Source organism: Martes martes (genome assembly GCF_963455335.1).
Source record: "Martes martes genome assembly, chromosome: 12".
Lineage (NCBI taxonomy): Eukaryota > Metazoa > Chordata > Mammalia > Carnivora > Mustelidae > Martes > Martes martes.
The window spans coordinates 90,608,114-90,627,100 of NC_137900.1; the positions used below are offsets into that span (position 1 = coordinate 90,608,114).

An 18,987-nucleotide genomic window follows, 5' to 3' on the forward strand; every position below is an offset into this window, starting at 1 on the left:
AGGGGGGGCAGTGGGGCCTCTGTCCCCCAGATGACCCCCCACGGGAATCTGGGTGACCCCTACCATGTCCTGTCCCCACAGCCCCCCCGCAGATCGCCAGCAGCGCCTCTACTGTCCGGGTGCTGGAGAGACAGCCGGTGTCCCTGCCCTGTATCATCCTGGCTGGGAGGCCCTTCCCGGAGAGGCGCTGGCTCAGGGCCGGCCTGCCCGTGAGTGCTGGCTCTTTGGGCGCAGTGGCACTGGTGCCTGGGGACGGAGAGGCTGCTGTGCACCCCTCGACCTCCGCCTTGCTCTTTGCTTGCTTTGGACTGTGCTCTTTCTTCCTCCCTCTCTTTCCTGCCTCCTTCCAGAAATTTCTCTGACAAGTGCGCTGATAGCCTCTGTCACCCTCTCAAGTCCTGCCGAGGATCGTGTGGCTGCCGGTCCCCGCTGGAGAGCTACAGAAGGACCTCGGGCTCCATCAGTGCTGAGGCTGGGGAGAGAAAGTGGGGGGGGCGGGGCACAGAGACAATGCTTTCATCCGCCCCATTCTGAGAGCTTTGCAGAGGCCAATCGTGCTGCTGACTCCCCCTGCAGCCTGTGTGGTTGCACATGACCCTGAGGAGGCCCCTGCTTGGGGGTGTGGGCTGTGGTGGTGAGGAGCCCTCCCAGGAGGATCGGAGGGGCAACACGAAAGGGGTGGCCCTGGGCCTTGTCGAGGCCAGGACGGGGAGTGGCCGGAGATGCGGAGTCTGTTTCAGTAAGGATGCCGGGTGGACCTGTGCCTGTTGGGCACGAATGGAAACCCCCTCACGCTTGCTCAGCCCAATAAGGCCTGGTCCCGAGATGGCTCAAGAGCAGCTTCTAGAACCTGAGGGCAGGGTGTGAGGCTGGACTCCTGGGACAGGGTCAAGGAGGCCGAACCCCCTCACCAAAGATGGGCTGACTTTACATCTTCACAGAGGTTACCCCAGGCCCCATTCCGGACCAGCACTCCCTGCCCTACCCTAGTCCCCATGGGGACACATCTGGGCAGCCACCAGGAGCTGCCGTCTCTGCTTCTCTCTCTGGGACCACATCTGGTGTGGTGGCGGCTCTGTCCTACTCCATGTGGCTCTATTCTCACTGGGAGTTTGTCCCTCCTCTCTGTAACCTTGGTGTGGAAGGGCCTTGGAGCCCCAGCCCCTGCTCAGGAAAGGCTCTAGCCCCAACCCTGCACTCTTAGGAGAGGCTCCCATTGGCCCACGGGGGTCAGGCAGCTTGCCCTAGTCCAGCTGGCCGTGGGAGAGTGGGATCAAGACCTCCTGTAGCCCTAGGTCTCTGCAGGGGTGGAGGAGTCTCAGGGAACGGGTGGGGGTGCTCCAAACCACTAGCCTCTCAGTCCAGCCTGCTCCCCACCAGCCCAGGAGGCAGTGTGGCTTCCAGAACACTCTCTCAGCTGGCTCAGTGTTGGGCCGCAGTTCAGACTGGGGCTTTCTCCCCCCTCACCAGCTCCCACCCGGCAGCCGGCATTCCGTCCGAGCAGATGGCAGCCTTCACCTTGACCGGGCGCTGCAGGAGGACGCGGGGAGGTACAGCTGTGTGGTCACCAACACGGCCGGCTCTCAGCACAGGGACGTGGACCTCGTTGTCCAGGGTGAGTCCCGGGGTGGGGAGGGGTGCGAGGTGTGATAGGATGGGCAAGGGGCGTGGGGAGAACTTGATCTTCAATACTCTTAAAAAAAAAAAAAAGCAGGGGCACCTGGGTGGCTCAGTGGGTGCCTGCCTTCGGCTCAGGTCATGATCTCAGGGTCCTGGGATCGAGCCCCGAATCAGGCTCTCTGCTCAGCAGGGAGCCTGCTTCTCCCACTCTGCCTGCCTGCTTCCCTCTCTCTCTCTGCCTGCCTCTCTGCCTACTTGTGATCTCTGTCTGTCAAATAAATAAATAAAATCTTAAAAAAAGAAAAACACAAAGAGTACATTTTCACTGGAGGAAAATCTGAGGTGCAACAATTAAAAGACAAGACTCCCTTAATGCCAGAAGCTAAGGAGAACCAGATAATTTTACATGTTGGTGTGTATTTCTCACACGTGTGCATATATACACACTACGTATGTAATGAGTTACGTGTAACTGAAATTGTATATAACGGTGTTTACATTGTATATAAATGATTTTTATATAATCTATACATCCTGCGAGGGCCTGTGTATGTTTTACTTAAATTTCATAACGACTCAAGACACGAGGTTTAAAAGACTCCCCGTTCTGAACTGACAGCCCAGACAGGCATGTCCCTCAGCAGGATCTCAGGACCAGCAGAGGCTACCTCTCGCCGCCCGTGGGGCCCGCGCTGGCTCTTGGCTTGCTTCATTTCCATTCAACGTCAATAATCGACTTGCAGACTTTGGCCCCTGGAGACAATGCAGAAGGGCATTTCCCTCCCTAACGGGTCTCAGCATTACTGGCAGAGCCCTCGGCTTCTCCCGACCGGTCCACACCCGGTTTCTCCTCCCCCGCAAATCTGGATGGTGCCCAGAATGGATTTGGCACTTGTTTTCAAGTTCACTGTGTTCTGTGAACACTCTTTGCTGCCATTTCTCATCTGTCCATCCCTGGAGAGTAGGCAGGGAATTGGGTTTAAGGAGCTTTTTTGCTGATGAAGGAATACGGGTACCAAATGATTAAGTGGTTTTATCCAAAGTCCCAGAGCATAGAAATGGCACAGCTGGTTCCCAGGCGCGGCTGCCCTCCATCCGTCTACAAAAGTGTGGCTGTCGATGAGATCCATGCCACTGTATTCTTTCATTGAAGTCGTTTTTTAAAAAATTGTGGCAAATACCATTTTACCCACTTTAAGCCCTCAGTTCAGGGGCATGAAGCACATTCACAGTGCTATACAACCACCACCGTCCAGTTCCAGAACCTTCTCCTCCTCCCAAAATGTAGCTCTGTCCCCATTGAACACTAGGTCCCCGTTTCTCCTCCCACAGCCCCTGGCAACCACCATTCTCCCTTCTGTCTCTGACTTTCCCTACCCCAGGGACCTCATGTGAGTGGGAGCATACAGTATTTGTGCTGTGTCTGGCTGGTCTCACTTAGCGTACTGTGTTCAAGGTGCATTCTTGTTATAGTACGTATCGGGCTTTTATTCCTTTTTTAAAGTTGAATAATATTTGACCTCTGCATGCCACATTGCGTTTATCCGTCAGCCCATTGATGCACAGTTGGGTTGTTTCCACCTTTTGGCTACTGTGGATAATGTTGCTCAGAACCTTGGTTTATAAAATCGGTTTGTTTTTGAAAGTGCCACCTCGGATCCAGCCCACTGCCACCCACCATGTCACCAATGAAGGGGTTCCAGCCTCTCTCCCCTGTGTGGTCTCAGGAGTCCCCACGCCCACCATCACTTGGACCAAAGTAAGAGGAGCCTGTTAGCTTGAGGGTAACCAGAGACGGGCCCAGTACATCATGGGAAGGAGAATGATGCAAATCCCCATGGGGTGTGGGCTTTGCTGATGTCCCCTGCGACTCTACTGTAGGAAACCAATGTGCTGAACTCCGGGGGTCTCTACTACAACGTGAGCAAGGATGGCACCCTGGTCATCGCCCGGCCATCTCCCCAGGATGCCGGGGCCTATGTCTGCACAGCCACCAACACTGTGGGCTTCTCAAGCCAGGAGATGAGGCTTTCTGTGAACAGTGAGTGATGGCTCCCCGTGTCTCGGGAGAAGGGCTTGGCAGTCGTGGAGGCAGGGGCATGGACAATCTGACCTTACCTGTATCTTCCCTGTCCTCTGTCAATCCTGCCTCTAAATTCTTCCTATCTGAAGGGTACACAGACCAAAGATGTCCTCCCCCAGCCATTCTCCTCAGTAGTTTGGGCATACCCTTAAAGGGGTCCCAACTCAACCCTTTGTAAGCGGATGGCGGGAAACCGTCACTCTAACAAGCCTTGGAAACCCACAGGCCCTCTACCGGAGCCCTCCCACCTTGGCGGCCCCCTTGCCCACCTCTCTCTCCGAGCCTCTGTACCCTGGATCCTCTGCTCCTTTCAATTTCTTAAATGGTGCACCCTGCCTCAGGGCCTTGGGACATGCAGTTTCCTCTGTTTGGATTCCCTACCTCCTCTAGGCCCAGCTGACTTCTTCCATTGGTCAGATGTAGGCTCTCTGACTCCAAGTCACTTTGCTGTAAATTCTCTAGAATCTCCCCTTCGTGAGACGCTTCGCAAGTCTGGTTAAATCATGAATCATGTGTTGAGCTGTTTGGTACCCGTGTTCCCTGTGGGCCCTGACCCTGGGAGGACAGGGGCAGGATCTGTCTCCTTTGCTGCTTCTGGCCAGCATTCACGCAGAGCCGGGTACTCAGGAACTGGCTGGAATGAATGAGCAAATGCACAGCCCAGTTTTTCTAGATATACTCCTATAGCCAATATTTTCATATTGTAAAAAAAATTTTTTTCTTAGAATGGAGATTTTCTCTCTCATGGGCAAGGGATGCGTAAGGGGTACATGGGTCTTGATACCTCCAGCTGGCTAGCTTAATTATCATTACTTAGACACCTACCGGTGCTACCCGTGTGTGAGCACCTGGCTAGGAATGTGGGGGTGGGGCATAAAGACAGAGGGGTGCAGGGTAATCTCCATCATCAGGAGCCTCAAGCTTGATAGGAGAAAGACTTAACAGGCAAGGGTTGTTATAAACCCCCAGTGAGGGCTTGGGAAGGCCAGGGGACATTGTGTATCTTCTGGTGGTCGATAGCCTGAGAATAATTGGGATGATCCCAGGGCAGAAGGGAGATAGGGAAGATAAGGACAGAACCATCTGGAATGTCCCCAGGGAACATTCCAACCAGCTAGCAGGTAGCAGACGTTGGAGCAGGGGGGACCTGATCAGGGGCACCAAGGCCAGCCAAGCTCCCGGAGGGTTAGGGTGACAGTGAAGAGGTAGAGGCCGGGACTGGGCAGGGGGGACCGTTGGATCTGAGGCCACCCCCAAACCTGCACTCTCCTCTGACGGCAGAGCCCACCCAGCCTCTGCCCTTCCCAGGGCGGCAGTGTCCTCTCTGCTTCCTGGGGGCAGCCGTCCTGGTCCCCCCCGGGCCCCCGTGCAATGGCTTCCTGTCCGGCTCACAGTCCTGCGTGCTTCTACCAACAGCTAAGCCCAGGATCCGTGTGAATGGCTCACATGATGCCGAAGAGCCCCTGAGAGTCACGGCCAAGGCCGGTGACGAGGTGACCCTGGACTGTGAGGCCCAGGGTTCCCCACCTCCACTGGTCACCTGGACCAAGGACTTCCGCCCTGTGCCATCCGTCACAGACAGGTAACCCTGACCACGTGCCCCTGGGCCTGGGAAAAGGGCAGAGCTTGGGGTCCAAGGAAACTGGCCTCAAGGTGGCCAGTGACCCAGCCAGTGGGTGGGACCCTGTGGACACTCCCAGGGAGATGTGTATTCAATTTCACACATAGCACCTTTTTTTAAAAAGATTTTATTAATTTGAGAGAGAGAGCGTAAGTGAGGGGAGGGGCAGAGAGGCAAGCGGACCCCCGACGGCTGAGCCGGGAACCCAATGGGGTTCTAGGCTCAGTCCCTAGACCCTGGGATCGTGACCTGAGCCGAAGGCAAACACTTTATGACTGAGCCCCCCAGGCCTCCCACACATAGCATTTCAGTCCATGGGCCCCGAAAGCCTCTCGGGGGACCCCTAAGAGAGCAGAGACCCCTCCAAGAGAAAGACAGAGATCGGTCTGGAGTCACGGATGCCCAGTGCTTCGTGCCCTGGCCCCTGGGTGCTGCAGGCAGAAACTCCATTAATCTGCGTGGCAGCCCTTCTCTCGGGCCCACTGAGGCTCAGCGAGGTGCGGTGAGCCCCTCGTGCTCACCGCAGTTGGGACAGTGTCCCGACTGTGTCACGTTCTGTGTCCTCGTCTGCTCTGCAGGCCAGGTGTCTGGTGGCTGCGCTTTCTGACTCAGCTTCCCGCCTGGCGTCAGAGAGGGCCGCGCACCCCACCCCCGCAACAGGCAGGGCTGCGGGGGATGGCGGTTCCAGACAAGAAGGCCTCGAAACTCCTGGGGCCCTTGACTTTTGGGCCCGGGGCGGCGGGAGCGGGGAGCGGGGGCGGGGCGGGTGGTGGGGAAAGCTCTGGCCAGTGACATCAGTCCTGGCGAGGTCTTTGAGAAGTTCCAGACCCAGGAGGTCTCGGCCCCCCCCAACTCCCCCGCGAACGCCCACACGTGCGTCGACGCATCTCAGAACATCTGTTTGGTGAGTCCTTCCAAACCTCGAAGCCCGCACCCCTGAATGAGGCTGGGGTTCGGTGCCCGGGCTGGGTCTGAGCGCCTCCACCTGCATGCCCCGTCGGTGTCCCCTCAGCGGCACGTCTCGGGGCTGGGAGACCGGGGAGCCTCCGTCTCTTCCCAGAGGGCCTGGCCCGAGCTTCTCGGGTGGGTGGCGGCCGGCGGGGCTTGTTATTTATGGCTTGTTGCTGAAATGATCCACAGGATACCCATTTGTTCACCCCTCCTTGTTGCGATGTGTTAATAGATCAGCCGGGAGCCATAAATTTGGAGGAGCTGCTTTTGCAATCCTGCGCTCTGTTCCTTCTCCCTTGCCCTCTCCACTTCTCGCTGGCTTCCAGCTTTCCCCTGAGACTTACGAGACTCTGGGAGTTTATCTAAATGAGGAGGAAAGTAGGCCTGGGTGGGGGGTGGCAGGGCTGGGTGAGGAGCTCAGGTCGTGGAGTCGGTCACACCTGGCTGCGGATCCCGGCTGGTGTTCGGGGGGTCGTGTGGTCTCGGGTGGCTGCTGGCTCCTCCTGGCCTATTTCTCCACCAAAGTGGACGTTGTTTACATAAGGCTCACGGGGTCCCACGAGGGACGAACGATGCTTAGTACACGGTCAAGTGCAGGAAAATCGCGCCCTCTGATACCACTTTTTGGCCATGGCTATTCACAAACTAAGGCATCGTTTCTGGCATTTGGAAAATGCTCACGTCTGTTACCTCGTTTTGTTCTTACCTACTGTTTTAAATATACAAGCTTTAGTGAGATACAATCCCCAGTGGGACAGCTCTGGGTTTCAGTATATTCAGAGTCATGTCACCATCACCACAACTGCTTTTAGGACATTTCCAGCAATTTCCAGCACCCTCCCCCTGGCAGACCCCACACTCAGTGGCAGCCCCTCCTGTGCCTGCCCGTCCCCCACTCCAGCCCCTGGCAATCCCTGATCTGCTTTCTGGTTTCGGACTCATCTCTTCTGGATGTTTCCAGAAGATTCCAGAAATGAAATCATATAATCTTTGGCTTTTTATGTCTGCTTCTTTTCACTCTACATATGTTCTGGGGATTCAAGCGTATCGTAGTGTGGGTCAGGACTTCTTTCCATTTTGTGGCTGAATAGTACTCCCTTGTACGGAAAGACCCCCTTTTGTCTATCCAGCCACCTGCTGAGGGGCCTCTGGGGTGTTTCCGCGGCTGGCCATGGTGAGTAACCTCACCGACTTTGATTGCGTTTGAACTTGGCTCACAGGCTCCGGGTCCCCGTGGTTCTCTGGGCCTCCCTGCGGCGCAGACAGCTTCCCGCACAGAATGGAACTCCGTTTGCTCACAGACACACAGCTGCCCTTAGTCCTACAGCCATTCAGCCAGAAAATGAGGATTTAAAAGCCCTCCCGGAAATACGCACGGAGCGGAGCGTGGCGGTGCCGGGCGGGCGGGAGCTGCCGCCTGCTCCTTCTCTGAGGCTGCCCTTCCTTTCTTCCTTCCCCAGGGGGGTCCCAAGGCTCAGCTTCCATCAAAGCGGCCATTCTAGAAGTTTGTGGATGGAGTCTTGTGAGTCATAAGTGTTCATGGGCCTCCAGGACCCAGCCCCTCCCCCTCTGCCACGGCCCCTTCCTCTATCCTCGGGGATGAGAGGCCGGCGTCTGTCCCGTGGTTGGCTGGTGCCTGTCTTTCCTGACTCTGGGTGTCGTGGCGAGGGCCTTTCAGCCTTGGCTGCGGTCAAGGTCTCCAGCAGAGGTCCAGGGCTGGTGCTCCTTCAGGGTTCCCTGGCGACTCTGTGATGCGGTCAGGTTGAGAAGCACGATGTGCTTGAGTCCCGGAGGCCTCCCGCATTTCCACTGGGACGTGGGTGACCCTCTTCTCCTGCCAGCCCTTCCGGAGGCGGCTGGGGTGAGCGGCGCCATGCCCGGTGCACAGAGGGAGAAACAGAAGCCCAAGGGGTGGGGAAACTGAGACCCTGACCTTCCCGCTCCTGGGGCTGGGTCCTAACACGTGCACGCACACACACACACACACACACAGACGTGAACAGACATGGACACATACACATGCCCACAGAGACCAGACACACAGACGGATGGACAGACACAGGCATGCGTGCAGACACAAACGTGGACACATGGGGACCTGCTCGCAGACGTGAGAACATGTTGACACACATACGTCAGGCTTCTGGGTTAAGGTCAGGCAGGCCACTGCTCTCTCTGCAGGGTCCGGAGAATTCTCTGGGCTCCTCTCCCCTCTGAGTCAATGAGTCCCAAAGGAAAGACAACTGTAGGTGCTTGAGTATCTTTAAACTTGAAACCATCCACCTGCGTCCACACCCCCTTCCCCTCTGGCACGCAGATGCTTGGATAGGATCCGGCTTAGTATACCTTCTTTCTGCCCCTCGTCGCTGGTATTTTCTTCCCCATTTGCCCATTTCCTTGATTCATCCTGGCCCGTGTCACTTGCTGTTCATTGAAAGGGCAAAATAACATTCCAGGGCGCTCGGCTCTCACGGTTGCTAAGCTGCTTCTCTGTTTGGGGCATGTGCTCCGTTGCCAGTTCTCCATGGGGATCCAGGCGCCGTTGGAACATCTTCCCACAAACGCTTCTCCTTATCTTCTGGGTCATTTCCTTGGGGTGTCATCCCAAAAGCAAACAACTGATTCCGGGGGTGGGAGTGGTCGTTGGGTGCTTGCTACCCTGTGTGTCTGCTGCCTGTGAGAAGCGGAGTCGTGATTCGGACGGACTGTCAGCAGGGTTCCTGCAAGCCCGTGTGCCCAGGGGGCCATGGCAGCAGCCACGAGAAAAGGCCCTCGGAGAGACACCGGGCTCTGTCTGTGCATGACATTGGGCGGTCCCGTCCCAGCCTGGTCCCCAACTTACTGAGTGAACTTGAGCGAGACTCATCCCCTCTCTGGGCCTCAGTCTTCCCATCTGAGAAATGAAGGGGTTGGGCAGACGATGGTGGTCAGAGAACTCTTAGCGGCTCTTGTCCCATGATTCCGCGCCGGGATGCTGGGGCGAGGTGGGGTTTCCAGGCAACAGTGTTTGTTTGTGGCTCTGAGGTGTGGTTGGGACAGCTGTGAGCGCTCCTGGCTCGGGCTCCAGCTCCCGGGGGCAGTGGGCCAAGGTCCCACTCAGGGCCAATCTGGATGCATCCGGGGGTGGGGGGGGGAGGCTGGAGGGGAGGGAACAGCGAGTGGAGGGAGCATCCCGCGGTAGCCCTGAGTGGAGTGGAGAGTCGAGAAGAAGAGCGACTGCCCCCTGTGGGGTCTTCGCCTTGACGGATGCTCACAGCTCGTGCTGCCTCCTGGCCTAGCAGCTCTGAGCTGGGGTCTCATTAGCCTATGGCCAACAGCTCTCTTTCTGGAGAACAGTCAAGTGCAATGAACTTCAGAAGCAAACACCAGGAGTACCTTGATGGTTGGGAGCATGGTTGCAGCATCCAAAGGTCAAGTCTGCGTGCTGCCCTGACTCCCGGGGGGGGGGGGGCTTGTCTCTGTTTCGACTCAGTTTATCCTCTGCAGAGGAGGGAGCTCCTGGTGGGCTCTGTCTGCCTTGCAGGTCCGGCTGTTGGGAGTTTCGAGCAAGAGCGGGTGTAGTAGGTGCTGAGACATGCATGGCACACAAGAGGCGTTCAATTGTTGCAGCCCTCTGTGTTGGCATTGCTGGGCTGTTCCTCGGACTCATGGGGATGGCGTGTCCTCCTGCTCTCACCTAGGTCATGTTTGGTCCTTTTGTGGGTATCAGGCCCCTCTTCCTAAATTCTCTAGACTGATTTTTCCATCTGGGGCTTCCTTACGAGGTTCTGCGGTGTGGCCCCAGCAAGCAGATGAGGGTCGGAGTGGTCACCGGTGGGAGAAGGTGCGGGCCGACTGGAGCCGTGCCCCCCCGCCCCAGGCACGTGGAGGGCACTCATGGGTGAGGAGTGCTGGTCGTTGGACAGCCACCAATCCTTCTGAAGGCTTTGTGCTCATGCAGTGAGCTTGGAAGGGCGGCAGCAGGCCCTTTAGACATGGGGGCAGCAGGGTGAGCAGCAGGGGACACGGCCAGAGGGACGGGGCATAGACAAGCCGCCTGGACTCTGAGCAGCCCGAGGATGGGAGCGTTTTCTCCACCCCTGCAGGGGCCGGCCCACCCGGAACCCCTCAGCTCTTTGTCTAGCGAGGGAACGAGTGAGCAGGTGGCTGACCTGAACTCCACGCAACTCAGATCAGGGCGCACATCAGGGAGGGCTTCCTGGACGAGCGGGGGCATGTGTTGCCTTGGAGGGGATCTGGAGGGCAGGAGAGTGCCCTTAAGACCAGTTTGGAGGGGATGGGGACACAGTATGAGTGAAGGGGGGAGGGCAGGGGGTGTGCATGGACAGCTGGGATCTGCCATTATGCATTTATTAAGCACCTACTGTGGGCCAGGGCCTGTGTTAAGGGCTGGGGACAGGGCAGGACCCTGGCCCCTCCACTTACGGAAGTGTCAGTATCAACAGGTGATCCTAAGTGTGACGAACGGTGTAATGGCTCCGGGATCTTGTAACTGGACACAGGGCATTGCCCAGGACAGAGGTGGCTTCTCTTCTGTGAGCCATAGAGAACGAGAGGGAGCTGGACAGGTGAGCCTGAGGGAGGCTCCGGCCCAGGAGTGTGCTGGGAATGAGACTGATGGTGTAGCTCCGCTCTTGGCTTGATTCTGAGCACTTTCTATCAGGTACCCTTTGGTCTCTCTGGGTAGGTAGGTTCCCCCCTTGGAACTCCAAGAACCAGAGGGACTGGGCAGAGGAGGTGGGCCCCTTCTCAGATCTGAGCCCCGATCTGCATGTCTGTGTGAACCCTGCAGGGGCAGCCAACAGTGACAACTCGGGCCCAGGACATGTCATAAACAGGAAATTCCCCTGTTCTCTTCTGGGTGCTTCGGGGAGCCATCTGGCCGCTCCACCACGACGGAGGGGCTGCTGCTGATCGCGCCGCACGCACACAGCGGCCGTGTTCTCCCCATTTCCTCCCGCCTCTCCCTGGCCCCCACCCCGGACTCCAGCTGCCAGACCTGCAGAGCCTCTGAGAAATGGGAGGGAGAGCTGGGTCACTAGCCCATGGGGTGGGGGAAGGACAGGCAGCTGTGGGCGTCCATGGGCTGCACCTACCAGCCTAGAAGCGTCTAAGGCAGGAGACCTTCCTGGAGGAGGTGATGCCTAAGTATTGAAGGCTGAGCTGGTGTAATCTGGGTGCGCAGGAGGTGGAGGGGTGCCCCAGGTAGACAGGGTGGCGGTGCGGCAGGGGTGGGGGTGGGGGACTGGTCCACACAGGCCGGGATACTGTGCTTGGGTTTGGGGCAGCGAGCCGTGGACAGCCGCAGGGGGCTTTAAAACAAGGCGGTGATAGGACCATTTTGTCAGTGGCGGCAGACTCAGGCTGCACGGGGCCGGCACTGGGTCCTTTGGCCTCTGTTAGGACTCGGCTTGTCCATTGGATTCTCCCTGCGTTCCATTTTTCATTTGTGATAAAGCAAGCAGCATTCCCTTTCTGGGCACTGACCTGGGCTGGTCCCAAGAAAGACAATCTGCCTTCCTTCACTATGGGGAATTTTCCGCTTTCAGGCTTTTCTTTGATTATCTTTTTACGGAAGCTCCTACTTCCTATCCTTTTTAAAAAAAATTTTTAAAGATTTTATTTATTTATTTGAGAGAGAGAGAGATCACAAGTAGGCAGAGAGAGAGGGGGAAGCAGGCTCCCTGCTGAGCAGAGAGCCCGATGCAGGGCTCGATCCCAGGACCCTGAGATCACGACCTGAGCCGAAGGCAGAGGCTTTAACCCACTGAGCCACCCAGGCAAACCCCCCCCCTTTTTTTTAAAAAGATTTTACCTACTTCCTATCCTTTAAAGGTCTTTTTGAGGGGGGGGAGAGAGCGAAGGGAGCGAGCTAGCAAAGAGCTCTGTGGTCTGTAAAGTTCTCAGAACTAGAAGGCAACTTCTGAATAAAGGAATCCAGAGCTATCTCTTCAGATATGAAGAAGTCAGGGTTCAGAGACATCGTCCGGCTGCCTGAGGTTGCACAGCATGTCTGTAGCAGGACCAGACCTCAGATCCTGAACTCCAGTCCCCACCCCAGATCTTTTTCCCCTGAGCCGCGCTGTCCCCATTTTGCCAGCGGAGGTTTGCAGTGAGGTGGGGGAGGGAGGGAACCGTGTCTCTGCCCCCAGTGTGACTGAGGCTACGCTCCATTCTCAGAATGATCTGGTCCTTGTTTGGTGGATGTCAACATTATTTAATTAAAGAAACCAAACAGACAACAATTGTAAGTAAGAAAAACCAAGCCAAGAAAGTGATGCCAGGTGGGGGGAAGCACTCCCCTGTTACTGGGACGAAATGGGACCGAGTGGTGTTTGTCCTCCCTTTTGAAAGATGAAGCCACCAGCTCAGGGCAGCTCAGCTGGTTGTGGACTGAGCCCTGGCTCTGCCCCACATCCATAGGCTTCATGTCCCGTCCTGTCCACCAGCTCCTGTAACTCCAGATGAGGACATGGAGTCTTAGGGAGACAGAGACCTTGACCCTAGGTCAGCCTGAAAGAGGCAGATGGTAGTTCATGCGGGGACACTCGTTGTCAAAGCCTTGCTGCCATCTGCTCCCCGGGCGGGGGCACTGCCATCAGCGTCTCAGGGTGGGGCCAGGAGAGTCTGATGAGAGTCTGATGAGAAGCTGAGCCCTACGAGCCATCAGGGAGGCCGTCTGTGCCAATGAGAGTGGATGGTATATGAGCTGTGGCCCAGGAGTCCTGTGCCCGTGCCTACAGGACACACAGCAGTGTGCACAGAGCTCTGGTGGTGGAAGAGAGAGAGAGAGAGGGAGGAAGATAGGAAAGAAAAAAATCTAAATATTTAATGTCCACCTAAGGAAACCAGTTCATGAATTATGGTAGAATCATGTGGGAATACTATACAGCAGTGAAAAATGAGTGACCCCCCCCCAACACACATACACATGAAGCCAGTTATGTGAACATCTTAAACACTGCAGAACTGTATTGTGTATTGTTTGTGCCTGTGCCGTCATCACCATGGTAACCGCTGCCCTTTGCTCAGTACCTTTCTGTTCTGAGGAGTGTGCTGCGTGTTAGGCCATTCTGTTCTTCCGATGACCCCAGGAGGGATAAGTGCCACTGCTGTCTCTAGTTTCCAGAATGAGACAGTGGAGGCACAGGGAGGTTAAATGTCTTGATCAACCTCACATAGCAAGCGTGTGGCCAAACAAGGTTGGACTGACCCAGTGTTCTGACCCAGTGCCTGGGCTCTGAGGCCGCCCCCCCAGCATGTCACTTACAGCTGTCCTCAGAGAACTTGCGCCACGTGCCTGCTGGATGCTCCAGGAGGGGGCCGCTGAGCAGGGTGATTATTACCCCATCTCACAGATGGGGAGACAGAGGCCCAGCAGGGCCAAAGTAGTTGGCCCGGGGTTGCCTAGAGAGTCTGTTGTCGGTGACACTGACCTGTTTGAGAAACACATGCCCAGTACTTGACTCGCAGATGCCTGGGACACGGGGACTATTGTCACCTCTGTGTTGCCGAGGAGGAAACCAAGGCTCAGCAGAAAGGGGAGGGGGCGGCCCAGACCTATGGGGCTCTAGAGCTCAGCTGTATACTGGGAGCACAGTCTGCAGGGCTGGCCTTTGGGGTCCCCCACCCCCGTGCTGGCCACTTACATTTGGGGCCAGCTGGGGCTAGTGGCTGCAGCTGCCCTCTTTGATTTGTGGGGACAGGGGCTTCGCAGAGCCAGCACATGTGGGCCGATGACATCATGTCTGCAGGGGCCCCGTGGGGTCCAGCCCAGCTGCAGGAGTCTGGCTGGGGGCCCCCGATCCCTTTGGGATAGGGGCCAGGTGCCTTGAGCAAGGTGGGCCAGATGGGGAGGGCTGTGACGGGCAGCCTCCACGGCTCCCTCCGGAGGGCCCAGCACCATGCTGGGCCACAGGGCACCAAAGAGCACTGGCTTCCGAGTCTGGCTGGCCCTGGCACTTAGGCACAGAGGGCCTCTGGGCTGGCAGCTTCTCCCTGCAAGCCGTGGGAAGGGCAGGCAAAGGGGGCCTCATCCCCTGCCTGAGGGCAGGGCGTGCAGTAGAAGAGGGGGAGTTACTGGTGACCCTGTGCCAGACCCTGGGCTGAACCCACATGGAATCCGCTCACTAGCCCCAGACGCAGGCCTTCCTAGTGTGCCCATTTTGCAGATAAGGAAATGGAGGCCCCAAGAAGGGAAGGGACTTGCTTTACTCAGTGAGGAAAGTTCGGACTATCGACCAGACCCCAAGCCGTGGATTCCTAGTCCAGTGCTCATTAGGTCTTAGACCAGTTGGGGTGGGACCTGGCCCTGGCCTGGAAGTAGAGGCAGGTGGGGAGGAAGACTGAAACTTGGGTGGGGGGTAGACACAGCCTCAGTCCCGGCAGGCTTCCCGGGGTAGGTGGCTGGTTCAAGTTGGGTCGGGAGGTCCTTCCCGCGGGGGTGGGGTTGGTTGTGGTCTCACCAGTGCCCCTCACTCCTGTAGGCATCGCCTCCTCCCATCAGGCTCCCTGCGTCTGGCCCAGGCCCGGGTCGGTGACAGCGGCCTCTACAGATGCTCGGCCAGTAACCCTGCCGGGTCCGCCTCTCGGCGCTACGACCTCGAGGTGCAAGGTAGGGCCCTGCTGGTCCCCTGGGTCTCGCCGTGGCCCCGCCCTTCCCTCTGTCTTTCTCAGGCCTTCTCTGTGCTCTTCTCTCTCTGCGGGCTGGGCCCTGTCACCTCTTCATGGGAGCCCTCCACGGCCTCCTCCCCTCCCCTGCATCCTTCCTCCAGCCCTGTCTCTCCTCCTCCCCTTGCTCCCTATTCCTGTGCTCATGCTCGGGATGTCCTGAGAACAGAGGGCGGGGCCCAGGGCAGGCCTAGGTCGGTGGGGGCTTAGAAGACAGGAGGGGGGTTCTGGTTCCTGGCTCGGCTGGGACCCCTGCAGTGGACATGCCCCTGGGTGTCCAGGTCCCATCCACGGAGACTAGCCACGGAGTCGCTCCACCAAAAAGAGCCAGGGAGCTTGTCACCTCCAAAAGCCCCAGGGAATGACTGAAGACAGGGGTCAGCCAACTGCGGCCCTCGGACCCCAACTGACCCATCTCCTGTTTTCACATGGCCCACCAGTGAAGAACGCTGTCCACGTTTTAAAGTGATCGGGAAAAAGAAAACCCCAGATGAGACTGTGTGACGCGTGAACATTACACAAGGTTCAGGCTTCAGTGTCCATAAAACCAGCCTTCTTGGGGCACGGCCTGACACGCTTGTGTACGTGTGGTCTGGGGCTGCTTTTGTGCCACAACGGCCAGTTGAGTAGCTGAGAGACAGACCATCTGGCCCGTGTGAAAGATTTAGTCTCTTGCCCTTTCCAGAAAATTTTCCCCTGATCTAAGCTAGCATCCCATTTCCCAGGTGGAAGGGTCGAGGCTCAGAGGGCGAGGGCTCAAAGGTTTGCTGTGGGTTTGCATGAACATCTGAGAGACGTGGCAGCGGGGGGGCCGGGTGACATGTAGGGCCTCAGAGTTGGGAGGACCGGATTTGAATCCTGCCTCTACCACTGCCTGGCTGTGTGACCTTGGTTGGGCCCTAGGCCTCTCTGAGCCTTGGTTTCCTCCTCCGTGAAGGGGGGCCCGCAACAATGCCCATCCCATGGTTGTCATGAGGGGGCGCGCAGCACAGAGAAAGCTGCTATTGCTTTCGGCAGGCGTGGGGGTGGGCGGGGTGTGCACACCCTCCTGCTCCTGGACATAGAGGCCCAGGGGGACCTGGTCCCACAGAGCCAGGCAGGCTCCAGCTCCTATCAGCTGAAGGGGTAGGCAACTCTGGTTAACCACGTAATAGCCCTTCTGAGCCTCAGTTTTTTTCATCTGCCAAATGGGCGTGGTATCACCTTCCTGTAGGAAAGACCAAATGCAACGGAGGAGATGTGAATGTGGTAGAAGTGAGCACCTACATCTTCCCCAGCCCAGGGGAGGGAGGGCATAGGGGAGGGGAGAGGTGAGAAGGGCTGGGGGGTGTTGGGGGAGGTGGTGGGGGGAGAAAGCTACTGAGCACGGGGGAGTGATTTTGTGCTGAGAGCGCATGTGTTCAGGTGAAAGGCCAGATTCTGTTCACTTTGGGGGGTCCACATGGGGTGTCCTGCTGTCCTTTCCTGACAGAATGAGGAATGGTCAGCCTTAGGCCAACCCCTATGATGACTTCTGTTCATTGGTGATATCCAGAAGGGAGGGCAGGCAGGCCCTCTTTGGGGGCCTGGGCTCTGTGACCCCCACCTGGGGGCTCCACGACCTGAAGTCCCTTCCCGGGGCCCTGTCAGTGCCCCCTCAGGTGCAGCTGGGCCCACGGGTCCTGAAGGTGCTGGCAGGAGAGATTCTGGACCTGAACTGTGTGGCTGAGGGCAGCCCAGAGCCGCGGCTGAACTGGTCCAAGGACGGGGTGACCCTGCAGGGTGGGGAGCCCGAGGGCTCCGTCCACTTCTCCGCCATCCAGACCTCTGACGCCGGGGTGTACCGCTGTGAGGCCTCCAACAGCGCCGGCCTGGATGCCTGGGAGCTAGAGCTCCGGGTGCTGGGTGAGTGTCCCCCGGACCCCACAACTTACCGCTCCCCCGCTCCCGCCACAGCAGCCAGGGCTTCTGAGATGCGTGACCCCCTGCCTTCCTCCCAGCCTCCAGTCCCCCGAGGCTGTGTGGCTGTCTGTCGTGAGGGAGGCTCGTGGGTACCCTGTCCACTGGTGCCATGGGTCGGGATCCAAGAGCAGGTGCCTGGGCCAAGGTTCGGCCTCTTCCACTCTCCAGCTGGACAACTGTAGGCCGGTTATTTCCACTCTGTGGCCCTCGGTTTTCTCCCTTGGAAAATGGGCCTTGATTATATGCGAGGAGTCAGTGAGAGAAAGTGTGTGAGGAGGTGCCCGGAGCCAGAGATGTCTGGATCAGTGGTTTTATTTATGGGGCGCCGGGGTGGCTCAGTCGGTGAAGCGTCTGCCTTCGGCTCAGGTCCTGATCTCAGGTCCTGGCATCGAGTCCTGCATCGGGCTCCCTGCTCCGCGGGGAGTCTGCTTCTCCCTCTCCCTCTGCCCTTTCCTCTGCTTGTGTGCACACGTGCTCTCGCTCGCTCTCTCTCTCAAATAAATAAAATCTTTTAAAAAATAAACAAAGATTCTATTTATTTAAGAGAGGGAGGTGTGAGGAGCAGAGGGAGCAGGACCAGCAGACTCCATGCCGAGTGCACAGCCTGGCGCGGGGCTCGATCCCACGATCCTGAGTTCACAACCTGTGCTGAGATCAAGAGTCAGACGCTCAAACGACCGAGCCACCTGGGAGCCCTTCACTATTCTGAAATTAACCCGGGAAGTGGCAGCTGGAGGAGCATGGAGGGCAGGGAGATGCCAAGCTCCCCACCTTCCAAGCCCTGGAGTCTTGGGGGACCCTGGCGGCTTCTCCGTGGGCCACCCATGGGCCACCCGGTGGGAGGCAGGTCTGCACCAGTGGCCGGGAGGCTGAGAGCCTGATGCCGGGCTGAGTTCTGGATGGGACACCCTCTCCACCGGCCCCGGGGTAAGTAGGGCCACACCGTCTCTCCCCAGAGCCGCCGCACTGGGAGGCTGATGAGACCAGTGGCCTGCTGGAGAGAGTGGCGGGAGAGAATGCCAGCCTGCCGTGCCCGGCCAGAGGTGATGCTGGGCCCCGGGGGGTTGGGGCTGGGAAGGAGCACCCCTTCCGTGTCAGTGCCCTGGGTCACACCTTGTGGGCAGTGCCCATGGGTTACGGAGGGTTAGGGGGTCCAAACTTTCAGCCAGGCTGTGCCAGACCTTTTATCCTATAGACAACCCAGTAGGGTGGGTTTTAGCATTTGCTTTTCTTTCTTTTTTTTTTTTTTTTTTTTGACTAGGGGCAGTCTAGGCCCAGAGGGTTTAAGCAAGTTGTCAGAGGTCACCCCGCCAGGAGGTGACTCACAATATGTGGTGCAGTTTGACCCCGCCCCGAGGGCCCCTTAAGCCCCAGTCCCTCCGGGAATGCTACAGCTCAGGCAAGGACGGCCCGAGGGTCTTGGGATTGGGGCTCGGAGGCCCCTGCAGAGGATGGATTCATGTGGCTCGGGGCAGACTAGCCCTTTGGGGGCCCCCTTGGGAGCAGCAGCACAGTGTGGGGCCAAGATACCCACCTCTGTGGTCAGCCACCCCGTGCTGAACCCCGCGTTGGCCTCTCTAGGCCAGATACCAGGGGGCAGTTCATACCTTTTGATGGAACCTCTATTTTCTCATCTGTACAGTGGGGCCATTCCAGACCCCCACGCAGGACAGCTGGGAGGGGTCAGGGGAACAGCAGGAGTTTTGGGTCCCAGCACCGTGCCTGGCACACGGTAGAGGCTCAGGGGGATGTGTTGGATGGAGATCTGGGTCCGAGGCTGCTTACAAGAAGTCTAGAAGGAGCCAGGAGAGCTGGTTCTAGTCCCTGCATCACTTCTGGTGCCAGGAGCCCAGGGAAGTCCCTGGAACAGGCCCCAGGGAGGGGCAGGTAGGAGGCAGGGCTGGGTGGGAGCAGCTTGGGAACCTCCTGGAAGGCTTTCTGAGACCCACCCACCTGGAGGGCGGGCGGCCCACGTTCAGCCAGGGCGCCACCTTGTGCCTGTCTCTGGGAACAGCAAGCAGCCGTTCTGCAGTCCTGGGCGCGGGGGGTGGGGGAGGGGGCGGCGGAGGACTAGCCAGTGGCCCTCTTGCCCCTCGTGGCC

General features: G+C 57.9%; 1 protein-coding gene across 1 annotated transcript in view; it reads left to right on the forward strand.

Annotated features, from left to right (window-relative positions):
- HMCN2 (hemicentin 2) overlaps positions 1 to 18,987 on the forward strand; it is a gene marked incomplete at its 5' end in the record, with an annotated part of 147,020 nt that overhangs the window by 50,270 nt on the left and 77,763 nt on the right. Inside the window, 8 exons of the mRNA XM_080820166.1 lie at positions 82 to 209; positions 1,471 to 1,615; positions 3,267 to 3,379; positions 3,502 to 3,661; positions 5,120 to 5,285; positions 14,762 to 14,889; positions 16,575 to 16,829; positions 17,843 to 17,929. Coding sequence (XP_080676292.1) covers positions 82 to 209; positions 1,471 to 1,615; positions 3,267 to 3,379; positions 3,502 to 3,661; positions 5,120 to 5,285; positions 14,762 to 14,889; positions 16,575 to 16,829; positions 17,843 to 17,929 — 1,182 coding nt within the window. The remainder of the gene's footprint in view (positions 1 to 81; positions 210 to 1,470; positions 1,616 to 3,266; positions 3,380 to 3,501; positions 3,662 to 5,119; positions 5,286 to 14,761; positions 14,890 to 16,574; positions 16,830 to 17,842; positions 17,930 to 18,987) is intronic.